Raw genomic sequence first — 17,654 nt, 5'->3', positions numbered from 1 at the left:
TTAAGGTGTTTTGTGTCTTATGTGAAGGTGAAAATATTTAGCAATGCAAGCTTTTCTTTTAATTTCAGGTATGTTTATTATGGAAGATGACAGGGTTGGCAGCAGCTCTACTAGTACATTTTTCCTAGACATCTCAGAAGATGGAGAGCAGAATCTCTATGACCAAGCTGGACCGTTAAAGGATAAGGATCGCAGTCCCTTCCCATTTTTTTCTTCCAGAAGGCTTGTGAAGAATCGCTTCTTAAATTCTCTTACTTTGCCTAATAAAAAGCATAGGAGTAGCAGTGATCCCAAAGGAGGCAAGTTGTCTTCATCAGAAAGCAAGTCGGGCTTGAGGCGAAATCGTACAGTAACTGAGCCTTCCAGCAGCATGGACTTGACCCAGGGAGACGAATTCACGCCTATATTCAGGGTGCCTAAAATCCACACGCTGAAACTGGAGACATCCTTTGTTGGGAACAGGCACAGTGAGGATGCAGACAGCACCCCAAGTATTGGTGAAAATGACTTGAAGCTTCCGAAAAGCCTTGGGCATGAAAATCACAGGGAAAACACCAGCCGAGAGAGGCTAATAGGAGAGGTTTCTACACAGACGCATTTCAAAAGCCGTAGCTTGAGTTTCAATACAGATACCACAACAAGTGGCATAAGTTCAATGAGTTCGAGTCCTTCAAGGGAAACTGTGGGAGTGGATGCTACAAACATAGACACAGACTGTGGGAGTTTAAGTACTGTGGTGAGTACCAAGACAGTTAAAACGGTCCATTGTTCAACCCCACAGTCTAACCACCTGCCTCTCTCAAAATCAAATTCCGTCTCCCTGGTACCACCAGGCTCCTCGCACACTCTTCCGCGGCGAGCACAGTCCCTAAAAGCGCCTTCCCTTGCTACAATAAAAATCCTAGCTGACTATAACTTCAGCTACACCAGTTCTCGAGATGCCTTTGGGTATGCAACACTGAAACGCTTGCAGCAGCAGAGGATGCATCCCTCCCTGTCACATTCGGAAGCCCTGGCATCTCCAGCAAAGGATGTCCTCTTCACTGATACAATAACAATGAAGTCTGGCAGCTTAGACTCCCGACTGACACCAAACAGGTAAAAGCTTCTTATTTCCTCAGGTTTTCTTCAGAGGTAGCTAGGTTTTGTCTCCATGAAATAATGAAAGAGAGGAAACCTATATAGGTCATGATCTCAGCTCTGTGAAAAACATTCCAGTTGTTAAGGGAATTAACCAGAAATTTCAGATAGGCTATGATTATGCAGGGGAAGCTGTGTCTACAGCTGGAGCATCCTTTGAAGTTCGTATGTAAATAATCAGATGTTCAGGAGATTTGTCTTTTGAATAGACCTGGTTCATTGGAACTGAAACAATTACCAAACATTTTTGTGACTGGAACAATCGCTAAACATTTTGTGAATACAGGTGAACCTAATTCAAATTTTCCTCTTAAGCATTTGGAATCCACCTATTACAAGTTTGTGTTGCAATTAAAAAAATTATTTGAGTTACTCTTGAAAAGACAATCGATAATGACTGCCTGACTGACATCCAGACTAACGTACTGGCGCCATGGGGGAGGGATGATTTTGCTGATTTCCCCTTCTCTTTAAAGCCCACTGTGCATCCTGAAAATATGTCCTTAAGGGTCAAGTGACCTTCAGGGATACAATTTTGAGAGGTACAGTGGACTTTGGGGGAAGGGGAAATTAGCAAAAATCACCCCTCCCCAGCACCAGTGGAAGTCACCCCTCCCCCATAGCGCCATCACAGCATTGGTCTGTCTGTCAGCTGGTTTATTTATTTATTTAACATACTGTATTTATAAACCACCCAAAAGTCATGCCTCTGGGCGGTTTACAATAAAACAACTCAAATTAAAATAATATTAAACTTAAAAAACTGTGTTAAATTTTGTAAGTCTAATTAAAAGCCTGGATGAACAAACGTGTCTTAACAGCCTTTTTAAAAGTTGTCAGATATGGGGAGGCTCTTATTTCAGCAGGGAGTGCATTTCAAAGCTTTGAGGTGGCATTGAAGAAGTCCCGTCCCTGAGTAGCCACTGATGGCAACTGGTGGCTGTTGCAGATGGGCCTCCCCAGATTATCTCAATATGTAGCGGGGTTCATAACAAAGAAGGCATTCTGTTAAATACTCTGAATTAAGCTGTTTAGGGTTTTATAGGTTATAACCAGCACCTATATATTGCTCAGAAACATATTGGTAGACAGTGCAGTTCTTTTAATATATGTGTAATGCGGTCTCTTTGAGACGATCCGGAGACCAACTTGGCTGACATATTTTGCAGTTGCAGTTTCTGGACTACACAAAGGTATATAGCACATTACAGTAATCACGTCTGGAGGTTACCAGCATATGCACCACTGAACGTGCATATTTAGGTGCAAATTGTATGTGCATCAAAGTGAGTCATACTTTAAAAGAACTGGATAACATCCAGGCTAACTAAGCCTCTTTTAAATTAATGGAACTTAAATTAATTTATTTTATTTATTTATTTTACATTTTATATCCTGCTCTTCCTCCAAGGAGCCCAGAGCGGTGTACTACATACTTGAGTTTCTTCTCACAACAACCCTGTGAAGTAGGTTAGGCTGAGAGAGAAGTGACTGGCCCAGAGTCACCCAGCAGGTATCATGGCTGAATGGGAATTTGAACTCAGGTCTCCCCGGACCTAGTCCAGCACTCTAACCACTACAGTTTCAATGGTGCTTAGTCTGGATGTCGACCATTATGCTTGTTATATGTGCCAGGGTGTGAAATTAAATATAAATGGTCACTTCTTTTTCTCGTGTTACAGGTTCATGAGAGCTTTAAGTTATGCATCCTCTTTAGACAAAGAAGATTTATTAAGTCCAATTAACCAAAACACACTGCAGCGTTCTTCTTCAGTTCGTTCAATGGTGTCCAATGCCACCTATGGTAGCTCGGATGACTTCATTGGCCTTGCTCTCCCAGTGGATATCAATGAAATATTTGAGGTATATATAACTCTTTCTGTCTTAAGTGATAATATTTTATTGTGAGGGAATTTGTCATCTCAAATTCATTATTCAGATTAGGGATGTGCGAATCAATTTGGGTACAAATTGATTTAAGTGTTTGGATTCTTTGGTGTATAATGTTTCCTCAATGAATCCCTATGAGGATTCATTACATACCTTCATTTCTTCTATTCATTTTAACTGACTTTGGTCAGTGCCAACTGTCAACTATTCCCCCTTCCCGCCTGCAAGGCAGTGGGGTAGTACTCAGTTTATGTTCTAGCAATTTTTTCAAGTGTTTAGACTCCTTTGTGTCTAATAATCTTTCCTCATAATGAATCCCTATGAGGATTCATTACATACCAAAGAGTCTGAACACCTCAACAATTCCTAAAATATAAACTGAGTACCCAGTGGGTTGGGGGGGTAGTTGGCACATGGGATGCCACTAATTCCCCACCCGCACAGCAGTGAGGTTAAAATCAACAGAAGAAGTAACAATTGACAGTTAGCACTGTCCAATGACAGTCAAAATGAACAGAAGAAATTAAGGTGTATAATGAATCCTCATAGGAATTCATTATGAGGAAAAGTTATTAGACACCAAAGAATCCAAACACTTGAAAAATAGTGACCGCACATTTTGCTCCATAACTCCACTTCTACAAGGGCTAGAGCTTAGCTTTTTAAAAAAAACCAACACTAAAGTTGTGGATCCATGTTAGGGTTAGGATAGGGCGACTTCGAATCCCCATTATTTCCTATGGTGGAAATATACAACATCAGTAAAAACTGGGGGGGGGGATCATTAAAAATCAACCAAGTGCCCACTGCCTTGAAATCTGGGTGTTACGTGGAACCCATGGGGACCTACCCATCCACTATATTTGGTGCCCCTAGGACCTTTATAAGTGGTCTGAATCAATCTGAATCCAAATAGAATCTGGGTTGATTCGGGGAGACATATTCAGACACAAAACAAATCAGGAGTGATTCAATTCAGGCACAAATAGAATCAAAAAATTGATTTGTGCACATCCCTAATTCACATGCAATTCTGCATGAAACATGTTTAATATCTTTTGGGAGATTTAGACCGAGAAAGAGTTAGCAGGGTGCTTAATTTACAGCAATATCCACCCCAAGCCACTTAATGGTGCAGCGGGGAAATGACTTGCCTAGTGAGCAAGAGGTTGCTGGTTCAACTCCCCACTGGCAGCAGTGATCTAGGAAGGTGCTGAAAGGCATCAACTCAAACTGTGCAGTAGGAGGCAATGGTAAACTTCTCCTGCATTCTACCAAAGAAAACCACACGGCTCTGTGGTTGCCAGTAGTCGTCACCAACTTGAGGGCACAACTTTACCTTTACTTTACTATAATATTTACCAGTAGTAAGGAAGGGTGTTGTTTTGTTTTTTGCATTACTAGACATGCACTTCCACAACTTTTCATTTACAATATTTCAGGTAAAGGAAACTCCTTATTTCCAGAAGAAAACTATGCCTTCATTTGATGAACGGGGAACTCGTGCCTTTGCCCAGGATACTGGAGGTACTGCTTCCCCTCTCAACTCTTTTTTCTTGGGTAACTGGCTGTTGTCATTGCCAAACCTTCCACTTACTTTGTTCGGGAAAGTCACATTTGGGTGTTGTTTTCTGAAATGTGTGACTGAGGATATCCACTTCATTATTCTTACTTGTAAGTGGGGTTTCAAAGTGTGTTGTGTATCAGAAAGGAAATGAAACATACAAATGAAAGGAGGCGATACATTCGATATTGTTGAGGGACATTTTCCTGGAATCGGAATAGTTATGTCCTATCCAAGTTTACGGATCAACATGTGCAAAGTAATGCCCACATTGCCCATCAACCAGCGCTGCTGTGCATATGGCAGCCCCAGTGACATTGCACAAGCCAACAGTTGTGCAGCTGCTTAAAACCATGCACCTTCAGCTGCGCACTACGGCATCCATTGTGCATCTGCAGAAGCACAATTTTAAGGAGTTGTGTAACTGCCTGCTTGTTCAACACCACGGGGGCTGCCTGTCACATGCGCAGCAGCACCAACTGATGGGCAGTGCTGGCACTGCATTGCCACTCGGTGTTTGCTGCTTTTCAGATTTGCACACTGCGCACACGGTTGTGTTAGTAATTTTGATAAATTGTGACTTGCTGTTTCATTGTTGGAGCGAGAAAAGAGGTATGGAAACCCTTCACCGATTGTGATTTCTTTGTTTGGCAGCTTTCTTTGATTATAGCAAGCTTCAGGTGGACATGTACTAAAATGCTAATTTTCTGTAGTGCTAACAAATATTCTAGGAACAGAATAATTTCTTAAGCGTGTCACTTCTGGAAATGAATCGCAGACATTGATATTTTACTACAAGGTGCTACTCTTCATTATATTCCTTTTTCTATAGCTTTACTTAATGTATTTCCAGGTTTCCCAAGTGATCCTACTGAGATTGTAAAGAGTCCCTTCCAGATGCTTCGTCAACAGATCAGCCTTACAGAGATTATGAACACGAGCCGTTCAGATGCCTCTCAGTTCTTAGAAAACATGGAAGATACTGGGCTCCAAGAGCATACGGAAGATAATTGCCTTTATTGTGTCTGCACGCACATCCAGAGCTATCCACATAACAACAAAATTAACTCTGCATTTAGTCGCTCAGGTTTGTACCTCTACATCTGCCTCAGCCAGAAGTCTAGCAAGCTCTGCACTAGGCCTTTATAGTTGGATGAAATTGGAGAGTCTGGTAGGCATTTCCCCCACGCGCCACATGGAAGCAGGTTCTCCTGGTGCAATCAGCACCAAGTAGTCGTTGCTTGTTGCAGTGCGAGGGGTGGGTCTTTTGTAAGGGGAAGCCAGGAAAGAGAGTTGGGAACTATAGTGCCTCCCAGAGCTGTCCCCAAGTAATTTCAGATACCATTAAGCTGTATGGATTACTTTTATCTATACCATTCCATGTGTCTTGTATCATCAGAGTTCTCAGACATTCCTTATTCTGACTGGTGTGGAAAGGCGGTGCATAATCACTTAGATGTGGTTTCCCATTCCTCAAAGTTTTCTGGGATTTCAGGATGTAGTGACGCTGTGTCCCATGGTTCAGCTAGTAGCACCAAGAGTACAGATCTTGTGATAGGTGAGTAACTTGTCTTAGACAATATTCAGTCTTTTTAATACCTCCGACTATTGTGATAATTTAGATACGTTATTTATATACAGCTTTTGAACAGAAAAATTCTCAGGTTTATATTCATTAGTAGTAGGGGTGTGCATGAACCGTTTGATGGTGAGCCAGGCTGGTTGGACAGTTTTCGGTTGCGAACTGGACTGGTCTCCAGGAGAGGCGGGCCAGTCCAAGACTGAATGTGGTGAGGGCAGGCAGGCAGAGGCAAGATGCACCTTTAGAAGTAAAGAAAAAAGTGCTGCTAGTGCTTACCAGTACTCCCCAGTGGTGGCAGCTCAGGGTCTTAGTCCTGGCCGGTCCCTCACTCAGCTGCCCTCCACGCATGTGCAATTGAGTAAGGGGCCAGAACTCTGAGCTGCCGCCACGGGCTGCTGGGAGGAGCACTGCTGCAGTCTGCACTGGTAGGCACTAGCAGCACGTTCTCTTTCACTTGTAAATGTGTCTCTCACCGCCTCCCCAGCACCGACCACCTGCCTTCACCACGGCCACCCTAAGCTTTATCCTATTCCTACCTTTAAAATACCTTTATCCTAACGTTACAATAGCCACTCAGAACTGTGAACCAGTTCAAGCCAGTTCGATTGAATGGACCAGACCAGCCAGTCCGTTCAACCAAACCAGTTTGTGGACGCAGCCCATTTCCAATTGGTTTCTAATACTAATTCTAATTTTAGTTTCTAATTCTAATTCCAAACCATGCAAAAATGGTCTGCGTACATCCCTAATTATTAGGATGATGGCTTGTGAGACAAAGGAAGATCTTTTCAACCCCATTCTAATAATACTTTCATGGAAGTAACATTATCTCAGTTGAACATACTCCTTCCTAACTGCGCTAGGGATTTAAGCCCTTGAAAGTTTTGGCCTAAATCATAACATTATTTCTGCCAAAATAGCTGAATGTGATTCTCTTAGGGGCGTCTCAGATGTTAATCAGTTTCCTGATCCTCTTTTCTTCCCTCTATATGGTCCCACCCCTCACTATTTAATAGTCAAACGAGCTATAGAGTTTCTGGCTCACAGTTTCCCAACATCGTCCCCTCACTCCTCTTAACACGTGTGAAGGTGAACTCCCAGACCAGGAGAACTCATATTGGTGTGTTCTCCCTTGCTCCTAGATATTGAACCCTTGCATAGAGAGGATGTATAATCTGAAGAGCCCCTTAGCCTGTGATTTTGTGTGTTGGTTGTCTTTTTTAAGAGGAAAAATTTAGAAATATGGCAAATTGAGTAATGCTATCTATGCATTTTGTGCAGTTGCCATAGATATTTATACTTAAATTATCTTTCCCTCAGGAGTAAAGTCAATCGCAGACGATACTCCAGTGTGTCGCATACTACTAAGAAAGGAAGTCCTGCGACTAGTGATCAACTTGAGTAGTTCAGTAGGAACAAAAGGTCATGAAACGGGGCTCTTGACGTAAGTAATGCTCTGTTCTTGCTACATTTCTAGTTTGCTACTAGCAGTCAGTGCATCTGTCAGAACTGGGTGAGAGAGGCAGAGCAAAGGACAGCAGATGAAGCTGCCTCAGATTCCACACTGACCAGTTGTCTGTGGAGTTGGGGAGGGAGGGAGGGAGGGAGAATGGGATATGTGTGAGCTTCTGGATATGTGTGAGCCATCAGATCAGCATATGCTTAACACATCCCCAAGAGGACTGAGTGATTATGTTAGAAGTGAAATGATGCCATGCCGGCTGAGCATAGTTCTGGGCCTTATGTGGTTTTGAACTGGAGTAGGGGGACTCCCTGATCTTCCCCCATTTGCAAACCAGATGCACGGGCAAGTTAGAAGGGATTGGCATCTGTGGCAAAGTATCTTTTTTTGGAGATAGTGTTAAAGCCATGGCCATCAACCTACCCTGCCCTCAAATGGCTCTCCAGAAATCTTGTTGCTGACTATGGTTCTGGAGTTAATGAGTAAAAATAGCTATCTTGAATATCACTTGAATCTTCTCTTAGGGTCTGTTCTCACAACCAGCTATGTGTGCAACAGTTATGTGTGCAACCAGCTATGAGTGCAACATATCAGCCTGTGGTGAAGCATGCCACCTGCATGCTCAGTTTCAGATCTGCTTTTGACATATTGCCAACGTAACATTTCCAGTGACGGAATCCTGGTAATAGGGATACAACCATCTCAGCACAAGCAGATGTTTTGCTGCAGCTATATATCTACAGTGATTGTAGGGGAAAGGCCTTTTGTAGTTTGGGTTTGATGCTTCTAAGCCTTTCCAGTATTTGCCTTTTCATTCTTTGTCTTTGTTTTTCATTTGGGTCCAAATGATTGGTCACCTGAAACACTTCTTCATAGATTTGCATGGAACATCAGATATTTGTCCAGCTAGTTTGTCTCGGCTTTCTTCCCTAAAGACTTGCACTGTAATATTTTAATGGAGCATTTGTTAAAATCATGTTAAATCATCATGTTTACATGATAAATCTTGCTTTTTTCTTCCTGATTAGAATTAAAGAGAAGTTTCCCCAAGCATTTGATGATATATGCCTTTACTCTGAAGTATCATACTTGCTAGCTCACTGCACATTTCGATTACCATCTCGGCGATTCATTCAGGAACTCTTTCAAGATGTACAGTTTTTACTTGTGAGTAGAACATCTAGTGAACTTTGTAACAGGCTTCCACTGGGTTGGTGCCATAATATAAATGACCCTGAATGCCTATTTCCCTCCTCTTTTCTTCTAGATGCATGAAGAAGCAGAAGCCGTTCTAGCAACACCGGCAAATCAACGAACAGTTGACTCTTCAGCTGAATCCTGACCTCTTGTTTTCTGTGGTGCAGTAAATATGAAGTTGCTGGTAGCCCTGGATAATCTCCAGTTGACTGAACAACCAAAAGAGAAGCATACTCCTGAGTTGCTGTGGAAGTTCCTGGTACATGGAATCGGAATCCCAGCTGCAGAACCTTTCCTCAGTGGAACGTGGTTCCCCAGCCATCTGAGCCCTGTGGGGCATTGTTGAAACAATGAGTAACAGTTACCAAGATATGCAAGAACCAAGCACCAGACACACGCACAGGTTTTCATTTCACTTATTTTTAAACGCAGCATCCTAATAATAGAGGACGGCGTATGGGGACGTGTTTTATATTGCTGACTTTTGACTTCCGTTGTGGACAGAGATGCAATCCCTTGTTTGGATCTTGGGAATCACGGTATCGTAGGCTGTATCCCTTTGCTGTCTATGGAGCATGCTCTGACTTTTGACATCAGGGGATTAATGTTGGGCCTTCCATGATATTTTTCTTAATTTTGTGAAACACTACTTGGGGAGTTTCTGGTCTCGGAGAGAGAGAAAATCCTCAGTAATTTGGGGGTAGTCTTAAGTTATTTTATTGTTTATAATGGCAAAGGTTCTTATTTGTGTTGACAGTTTGTCCAGTTTCGTTGCAGTTACATGTAATGATGTGTTAATTGAACTAATTAAGGAATTTCACTACAGTTTGACTTAAAACGAACAAATCACTTATATCAATCCCGTGGAATCAAATTTCCTTGTACATATAATGCATGTTGTTTTCGTGAGGTTTTCTACATTAATGCTCATCCAATATGTAAATTGGCTGTCTAAATGTAAATTTTTAACAAGCATGACTTCTGTCCGGTAAGGGTGCATACTTTATCAGGCAAACCTAGGAAATTTATACTTATTGCTGCTTTTGATCAGAAAAGCTACAAATTATTTACACATTCCATGGCTTTAAATTTTCTCCTAACCACTTTGCTTTAATCATACACACAAGGTTAATTGCAGAATAGTACCAATAATTCAGCCTTAAACGTGCAAGAAGTGGCCGTTTCTTCACTTTAATCCAGTATTCAGAGGTCTTTTTGCCAAGCTTATGTTATGGTGACAATGTGTAGGTCAGTTCTCCATAATCATCAGTGAAATTCCTAAATTTAAATAAGTGCAAACTTGAAACTTGTCCCACATCGAGAAGCCTCCTCTAGAATCAAATAACTGATATATGCAAACTTGTATATACAAATACCCGACCACTTTCCTTACAGAGGCTAAGGTGGAGTGGTGTTACTCCTATGACTTCTGATGTAAGAAAATAGTTCAGCTGGACTGTACTGGGAAAAATATGTCCATCCACTTTTATTCCCCTCACCCTTCTGTTTTTAAATAAATACAAATAAATTATTTAAATTTGTATTTAAATACAAATAAATTCCTTCTTGTGCCGGAATTAGCTCAATTTTGCATATTCCTTATCTGATCTTAAATAATATACTAATAGTTATTTTTGTGGTAGAATCTTCTTGTTGCTAGAGGCACGTAAAATAATTGTATACATAATTTGAATGTTTGTTTACAAAACACAGCATCCTCATCTCCATTGCTACTCCAGACATATGATTTTTGCTCCACAATTCTGAGAAATGAGGTGTTTCATAACAGTTTTAGGGAAAGCCGCCTGCAGCTTCCCAGTCAAAGTCCCTTCCTGCAGCCTCTCAATCAAATTCTCCTTCCGCACAAGTTTGGCAAATGGTTGCAGTCACATGTCTTTTTCTTGGGCCAAACATCTTCTTTTGGGAGCCCCTCTTGATCCCCTTTAGCCTGGGCTCCTAGCTCTTCATCTGTTGGACTGGTCGAAAGACAAATGACTGCACCTCTAGGTCATTGCTGCTCTTTCAAAGCCTTGGATGTAGAATGGTTGGAACTGCGCAGTTTTCTCTTTTTCTCTCTCTCCCACTCTGGTTGCCAACTTGGCCCCTCTGAGCAATTCATCCCTTGCTATTTTCTATCATTGTGCTTATGAGAGAAGCCCAAAGAGAGTGTGGCTGCGAGTCCATCTGTTGGCACTACTTATGAGTAAACTGCTCTGGAATATGGGAAACTGGCCAGTGATGAGCAGACAGTTCCCTGGTGAAGCAGTTGCTCTTCCCTGCCCCCCATTCTTGTTGAAATGGCTGGAACACTTTTATCAACAACCATGAAAGACTCCCCATTTTGATGGTTTTGAGGGCATCAAGTGCTTCTCCTCCCTCCTCTCACTCACACGTACGTGTGTGTGTGTGCGCGCACGCGCACATGCATGCCCTTTCTTGTTAATAACTACTTTACAAGGGAGTCAGTATCAAATGCACCTTATATACAGGCTAAGCTATGCATTTTTTCACAGCAACAGGGTTAGCTTTCATCCCAACACAGGATTTAAGCCCAAGGTAAATCCTCTGTTCTACTTTTCATAAGAATTGCCCTCATTCTGCTCCAGCTCTGCTGAAATCCGGTTTGGCATGCTACTGATGTGCAGGTAGCTCATCTTCATTTCCAGAATTTACTTCAGAATTGACTAGGCTTTAATTTTGGGAGGGCTGATCATGAATAAAGCTTGCACTGCATCCATTTCTAAGTTAAGAAAGAGTCTCCTGTGCCATCATTTCTTGTTCTTCAAAAGGCATCCTGGGCATTGCAGGCTACACTAACCTGAGAGGAACACTCTTTCTTCTCTGTGAGATGTTAATAAATTCTAATGGATTGATTGAAATTTTTTATGGCAAACAGACTTGTATATTACAAAATTGATGTCCTATCTTTCGCAGATTCTGCCTTTGAACACACAGTGTTTCAAGCCCTTTTCCTTCTGAGTTTTCCCTTCCTGAGGATAACTATTCTCTTACAGTCTAATCCTCCCTTAACTATTGGGCTGTATTGCTCTGGTACATCCCAAATGTTGGGAATAGCAGCAGTATTCCCTCTAACAGGGATTCCCAGATGTTGTTGACTACAACTCCCATAATCCCCAAGCAAAAGCCATTGCAGCTGGGGATTCTGGGAGTTGTAGTCAATAACATCTGGGAATCCTTGTTAGAGGGACCACTGGATGGCAGCAGAGATAACTTGGAGAATGGCCAACTGAGTCCTTACCTGTGAGCTCTCCCCCCTTGGTTTTTCTCTGCTGCCACTCTAACCCACTCTTTTGAAACAAAGAATCCTAAAAAAAACCCCAGCATCCTGCTATTGGACTTCTTGTTACTGATAATCTCCTGAATCTTCTTAGGAAATCTCAGCTCTCCAATTTGGTGATTACCAGGGATCTAAGGAAGTATGCGGTCATTTGAAGAGATTTGGAGAGCTTTCCTCCTGTATGAGAAGGGCTTCTTGGCCTTTTATTTTTTGCAAAGTTGTTTTAGGTTGCAGTACTTCCTTCTTTGGAAGTCTTCAACTGGGAGGCTGCAGGAAGGAGCAAACAAAGTAGAGCATTCCTTGAAGCCAAATCTTCCTCCTTTCTCTGAGCTGGAGAGTAAAGCTATATGTTTGGAGTGACAGTAGAGGGTAACCCAAGGAGGACAACTTACAGGTAATAACCCAGCCAGCTGTTTCTTCCCTTCTCATAGTAGTAGTTAACAAAAGTGTTTTAATTGAGTTATGTGCCCTTCACTATAACTGTACAGTAAAACACTTGTAGGGCTATGAATGGGTGCTCACAGCAACATTGAGTGGCCTGAGCTTTTCCATTTTCATGAGACCCTTGAGGACTTGGTAGGAAGGAGGTGGCCACAGCTGCTTTAATGCCTGAATAATAAAACCATATGATGTGGATAGCAAAGTATATTTGAAATGAATTCCTCTATATTATCCACCAGTATTTACAGAGATATCTTTTGGTCTTAAAGAAAGACAACTCCTTTGCAAAACCAAAATACTAGCCTCAATAGGCCAAACAGTGGTGTTAAACTCCAAAGGACTAGTGTAGTATTCCCAGCAAAAACAACAGTAGCTGATCTTATACAGTAGTTCTGAACACTACCTCAGTTAGAACAGAGTAATAAGGTCTATAGATTGATAACTCTAGGTGGAGTTAATTCAGTAACTCTGTATTTTTCTTTTCTTTTTTTCAAGATAGGAGATGAGTGTGTGTGTGTACACACACACATATACATATGTACACACACAATATGCTCAAGATGGTTAGGCTATATGACAACAGCTATTGGGGAGATTCAAAATTAGAAGTGGAGAATTTTTTTAAAAAGTCAGATAGCTATGTGTGTGTATATCCAAAACATGTCCCGTCCCCCGCATCCCCACAACTGAGAATTCTGGTTTCCATCCTGTACATGCCTCCAGAAGTATTAAACTACCTGTTTGGGCAGCAGCATCAACAAGATGGAATGTTATGAGTCATTTCTGAAAATTGCAAAGTTGACATCAAATGAATTTTTAAAGTACACGTAAAAGGCACAACAGATTTCCAAATGTGCAAAGCAGCGGTGGCCAACTTTGGCTCTCCAGTTGGTCTTGGATTATAGCAGCTGAAGAGCCGAGGTTGCCTAACCCGTGATGTGGAGGATATAATGTCCTTAACATTTCACATACTGCATTTTAAGCATAGGTTAAGGGATTAGATGTCTTCTGCATGTGGAGTATGGGAGTTCAGAGATAGTGCTTGAATGCATCCAGCCCCTGCAGAAATCCCTGTGTGAATGTTCTCCCTACTTTCATAGTGAAGTACATTAATTGAATCTTAATCGTTCAGAATCTATGCTCACAGCCTGTTGCTATTTCTTGGGGGACCTGTTGGAAAGTTACGACCTCAACCCTGAAGGATTCTCTCTGGAGGGAGATCAAGAATCAACCACAGACTTCCACACTCCTTACTCGAGTCTCTTTCCTACTCACTTCACTGCAAGGAGAGTTGAACAGAGTTCGCTGGAACATGGAGATCTTCCTTAGCACTTAGAGATTAAACCCTATTTAAAGAAGCCTATTTAACAGTTTGGTTTGGGGTGGGGGGAGGTGGGTGGTAGTGGAATAGTATCCCAACAGGCTGCAGATGACAAAAATTGACAGCCTTGCCGGCTTATATTCAGTGCATTCCAAATATCATGGTAGGAGTTCTGTTTCTTATAAAAGATAACTTAGGGATAGAGTAGATATAGTGCTGTAGCAAACCTGTTAGAACAAGGTACCTTAAATTCAACATTTCCATCAATTTTCAAAAATTCCATTCATATAGCAATTGCCAGTTTTAAGACAGGCTTGGAAAAACCTCTTCCTCTTACTAATCTCAGGAGGTTTGGTAATCAGATGAGGCTGTTCTCACAACCATCTTAACCCTATCTGGGCTGCCACAAGTAGGGTTAGACTGGTCGTGAGAAGCGGCAGGATCCTCGCAGATCCCTCCGCTCCCTGCCCGCCCAACCCCCTTAACAAACCCGGCTTTTAGCCAAGGTTAAGGGTACTCTTACACCCTTACCCTAGCTACTGGATATCATGTGATTCTGCAGGCTGCACACAGCCTGAGGTGTCACTGAGATGGGTGCATAGAGTGCGTGTCGCGTGGGGGAATCCTTAACGCAGCATGCGTGCCGTGTGTTGTGTTGAGGGATGCCTGGAGGCCAGAACAAGTTCCTGCCCCGGATCCCTCCCCCCTGCTGTTGTCCGTGTGGGCGCGCAGGAGGTGTGCAGACAATGGATGATTGGTCACCTGGGGGAAAGGTAGGATAAGTCCAGCCTTCCCCCCTGCGCCCTCCCAGAACGGTTGTTTGGCTCACCCCAGTGAATTTTCAATCCCTAGGAACATATAATTCATGAGATTTAACTGTGGGCTAGCCCTGTAACCCTAAAAAGAAAGAAAAATGCTCCTGTTAATGCTTAAATAGGCACCATCCGTTCTCATTTTGAATTTTCAGTATGCTAGAAAATGGCAATTGTGTTTCAACATTTTGTTTTTTTATTAAGAGGTGGTGCGAGCTTCATTGAAGTTAGGCTGACACATTTTAAGAAATTGCTGTCCTAGACACATTCTATAAAATGCATGGAAATTATCCTCTGCTTGTGTTTCGAGCAGCACTCAGATTTTACAAAGTTGATGTCCACGTGTGAAGTGAATGTAAGTTTAATGTAAAGAGAGGGCATGATCCAACCAAAGTTACACACTTTAAAGTCTGTAAGCATGTACTTAATATGTATTTAAGTGTGTACTTTAAGTGCTTGCTTTTAGCTAGATCTTGCCTCAAAAGGGGTGTGTGTGTGTGTGTGTACGCACGCGTACGCGCGCACACACACACACATACACACATATACACATATCATTGTGGGTAAAGAAACTATGTTCTTTTGAGACTGCCCCCTGCAATAACCCCTGTTATCCCTAACCTTTTGGCTTGCCCTCCTGTACAGAAAATCGTGACATTGTGGAGGGGTATGTATTTTGCAACTTTTCCCCGTTACTGTACTCTACAATTATGTGCTGGCTAGACAGAGGTAAGCTAGTGATGATGGGAACATGGCTGAATCCCCACCCCACCTACCCCACTTTAGAAATTCTCCATTTCTAGAAAAGGAAATAACCCTGTCTTGATCTTAGGATTTTATTTAGGAAGATCTTCTTTAAAACTCCAGATTTGCTACATATTTTTGTTAACCTTATTTTTTATTTCAGAAAATGATGTGGATTTTTCTTTGGACTATTTTTGTAAAAATAGGTGGCTAGCAATGCCACAGCATGCAGATGTTGCACTTTTTTTTTTGCTTGACGTGCTTGTAAAATAGACACTATTTAATTTGAAAAAGTAATTTATGCCAAAAAAAAAAAAAGGTAACTTGCCATTTTTGCCACTGCTTAGGTTAGATTAGCACAAAATGCAAGAATTTTGAGGGGTGGGGGAGAGATGGCATTTTGTACATGTAATATTGGGATGGGGGGGAGGGTTCTTCAAATAGTTGCTGCCAATAACCCAAACAATGCTTGTTCTTAGAGATGATGTAAATTATTCTGAGGAGGGGAAGAGATTATGAAAAACCAAGAGTCATTTTCCCTATCCCATGTGGTTGTATTTTCCTTGTTTCTTTCTTTTTTAGTTGACAAGCTGCTACATATTTTGAAGTTCTATTGTTTATAGGTCACTGAATGGACATTGAAATCTGATTTATATTGTATACCTGTAACATAGCAAGAAAAAAAAGTATTTATATATTTTCTGTATGAATATTTCATTGAGCTGTGTATAATTTTAAAGAGGCTTTGTCCCAGAATGCTTATGCCCATCTTGATTCTTCTGGGGTTTTTTTCCTTTTGATTTGCATTTGGTTTTTTGTATAGTGTGTATAGTTCATGTCTACAAACATTAAAAGTCTCCTGAAGCATTATCTTATCAAAGGGATGCATTGTTAATAAAATGGACTTCAAACTTCATACACTTGTCATGTTGTCTTAAAAGGATTGTTGAGGTTTCATTACATCCAAGAGCATGTTGCCCATCAGGGTTGAATCAATCACTTGTGGCAAATTTGATTTTTTAAAAAAACTCAGTTTTTACCAATAGAAATTAATAATGAGACCCTGACATTCTGTGTGTTTGCTCATCTTGTATTTTGCTCTTTATTCAGTACTAGTCATTAGGCCCGTTACATTAACGGGCACTAGTGGGGCCGGCTACCTTTCTCTCTCCGCCCGCTCCCCTGTCTCCGGCAGGGCCGAGTGCCACCGCCAGCGGACCCAGTCCCCCCGCCGCGGCTGAGAGCCGCTTCTGTGGACTGTCACGCTGGTGGGCTTGCCACACCTAGTGCCGCCTCCGCGGCCTGCCATGCCCACTAGCGCCGCTTGCTAGTGTTTGCGGACGGCCGCAGGCCAGCCACCTCTCCCCCCCACCCCCACCTTCTGTCCCGGTATCGGGGCCGCCTGGCCGGCTGCCCACCACCACTTCGCCGCTCACCGCCTCGGCCCTCGGCAGGGCCCACCATGCTTCTCCGCCTGCCCACCTCGGCCCTCGGCAGGGCCCACCACCGCTTCGCCGCCCACCCGCTGTCCGCCTCGGCCCAACCAACATGGCGGCGGTGGCGGCCCGCTCCGCTTCCCTTTCGCCGTGTTCTGCGCGCGCCACGCATGTGCAGAACACCCGCCAGAGACACGGACGCAGGTACCCTAGCCTTTTATTATATAGGATGGTGTTTTTTCTGTCCCTGTTAAATCTGTCCTAGAGTTTTCTTCTGCCCACTAGGTGGCACTGTTACCTAATACTGTAACTAAAATCATGAATAAGGAATTCAGGTTTGTTAGGATTAAAGTTGCCCAATAGATTCCAGTGGTGTAGACGTCTAGACTGAGGAACCCCTTTTATCCAGAAGGCTGCTGCCCAAAGTAGTTGCAAGAAAACAGATTGCTATTTTAAACAACTTAGCCACCGACTCAGTTGTTAATGTTGAATATTATTATTACTTACTATGTGTAAAATGCTTAAAATAAGCTAAGGACTACACTAAAAACTTGCCAAGTCCTTGCCCGAAAGCTCATCACAACCTGATGAGACATAAGAGGGAAGAGATTAAAACAAGCAAAATAATGTATAATTTATAGTGACCTCTATTGTACTGCTTCTGAAATTCTATCAATAATGGGCCAACAAAGCAGCTGACAAACTACTACAAATATTCATATACCGCAACCAAAATATATAGTACTGAAAAATAATTCTGTATATGT

General features: G+C 42.2%; 1 protein-coding gene across 6 annotated transcripts in view; it reads left to right on the top strand.

Annotated features, from left to right (window-relative positions):
* Positions 1-16,367, top strand: part of RICTOR (RPTOR independent companion of MTOR complex 2) — a 103,604-nt gene extending 87,237 nt beyond the window's left edge. For all 6 annotated transcript variants that reach the window (XM_053296254.1, XM_053296253.1, XM_053296252.1 and 3 more), the window contains 8 exons: positions 69-1,098; positions 2,823-3,003; positions 4,473-4,557; positions 5,448-5,681; positions 5,994-6,152; positions 7,497-7,620; positions 8,667-8,805; positions 8,906-16,367. In XM_053296254.1, the coding sequence (XP_053152229.1) occupies positions 69-1,098; positions 2,823-3,003; positions 4,473-4,557; positions 5,448-5,681; positions 5,994-6,152; positions 7,497-7,620; positions 8,667-8,805; positions 8,906-8,980 (2,027 nt within the window). In that variant the 3' untranslated portion in view covers positions 8,981-16,367. The remainder of the gene's footprint in view (positions 1-68; positions 1,099-2,822; positions 3,004-4,472; positions 4,558-5,447; positions 5,682-5,993; positions 6,153-7,496; positions 7,621-8,666; positions 8,806-8,905) is intronic.
* Positions 16,368-17,654: the final 1,287 nt, after the last annotated feature.

The sequence above is a fragment of the Hemicordylus capensis genome, chromosome 2 (assembly GCF_027244095.1).
Source record: "Hemicordylus capensis ecotype Gifberg chromosome 2, rHemCap1.1.pri, whole genome shotgun sequence".
NCBI lineage: Eukaryota > Metazoa > Chordata > Lepidosauria > Squamata > Cordylidae > Hemicordylus > Hemicordylus capensis.
This window is presented reverse-complemented; position numbering and strand designations above follow the sequence as displayed.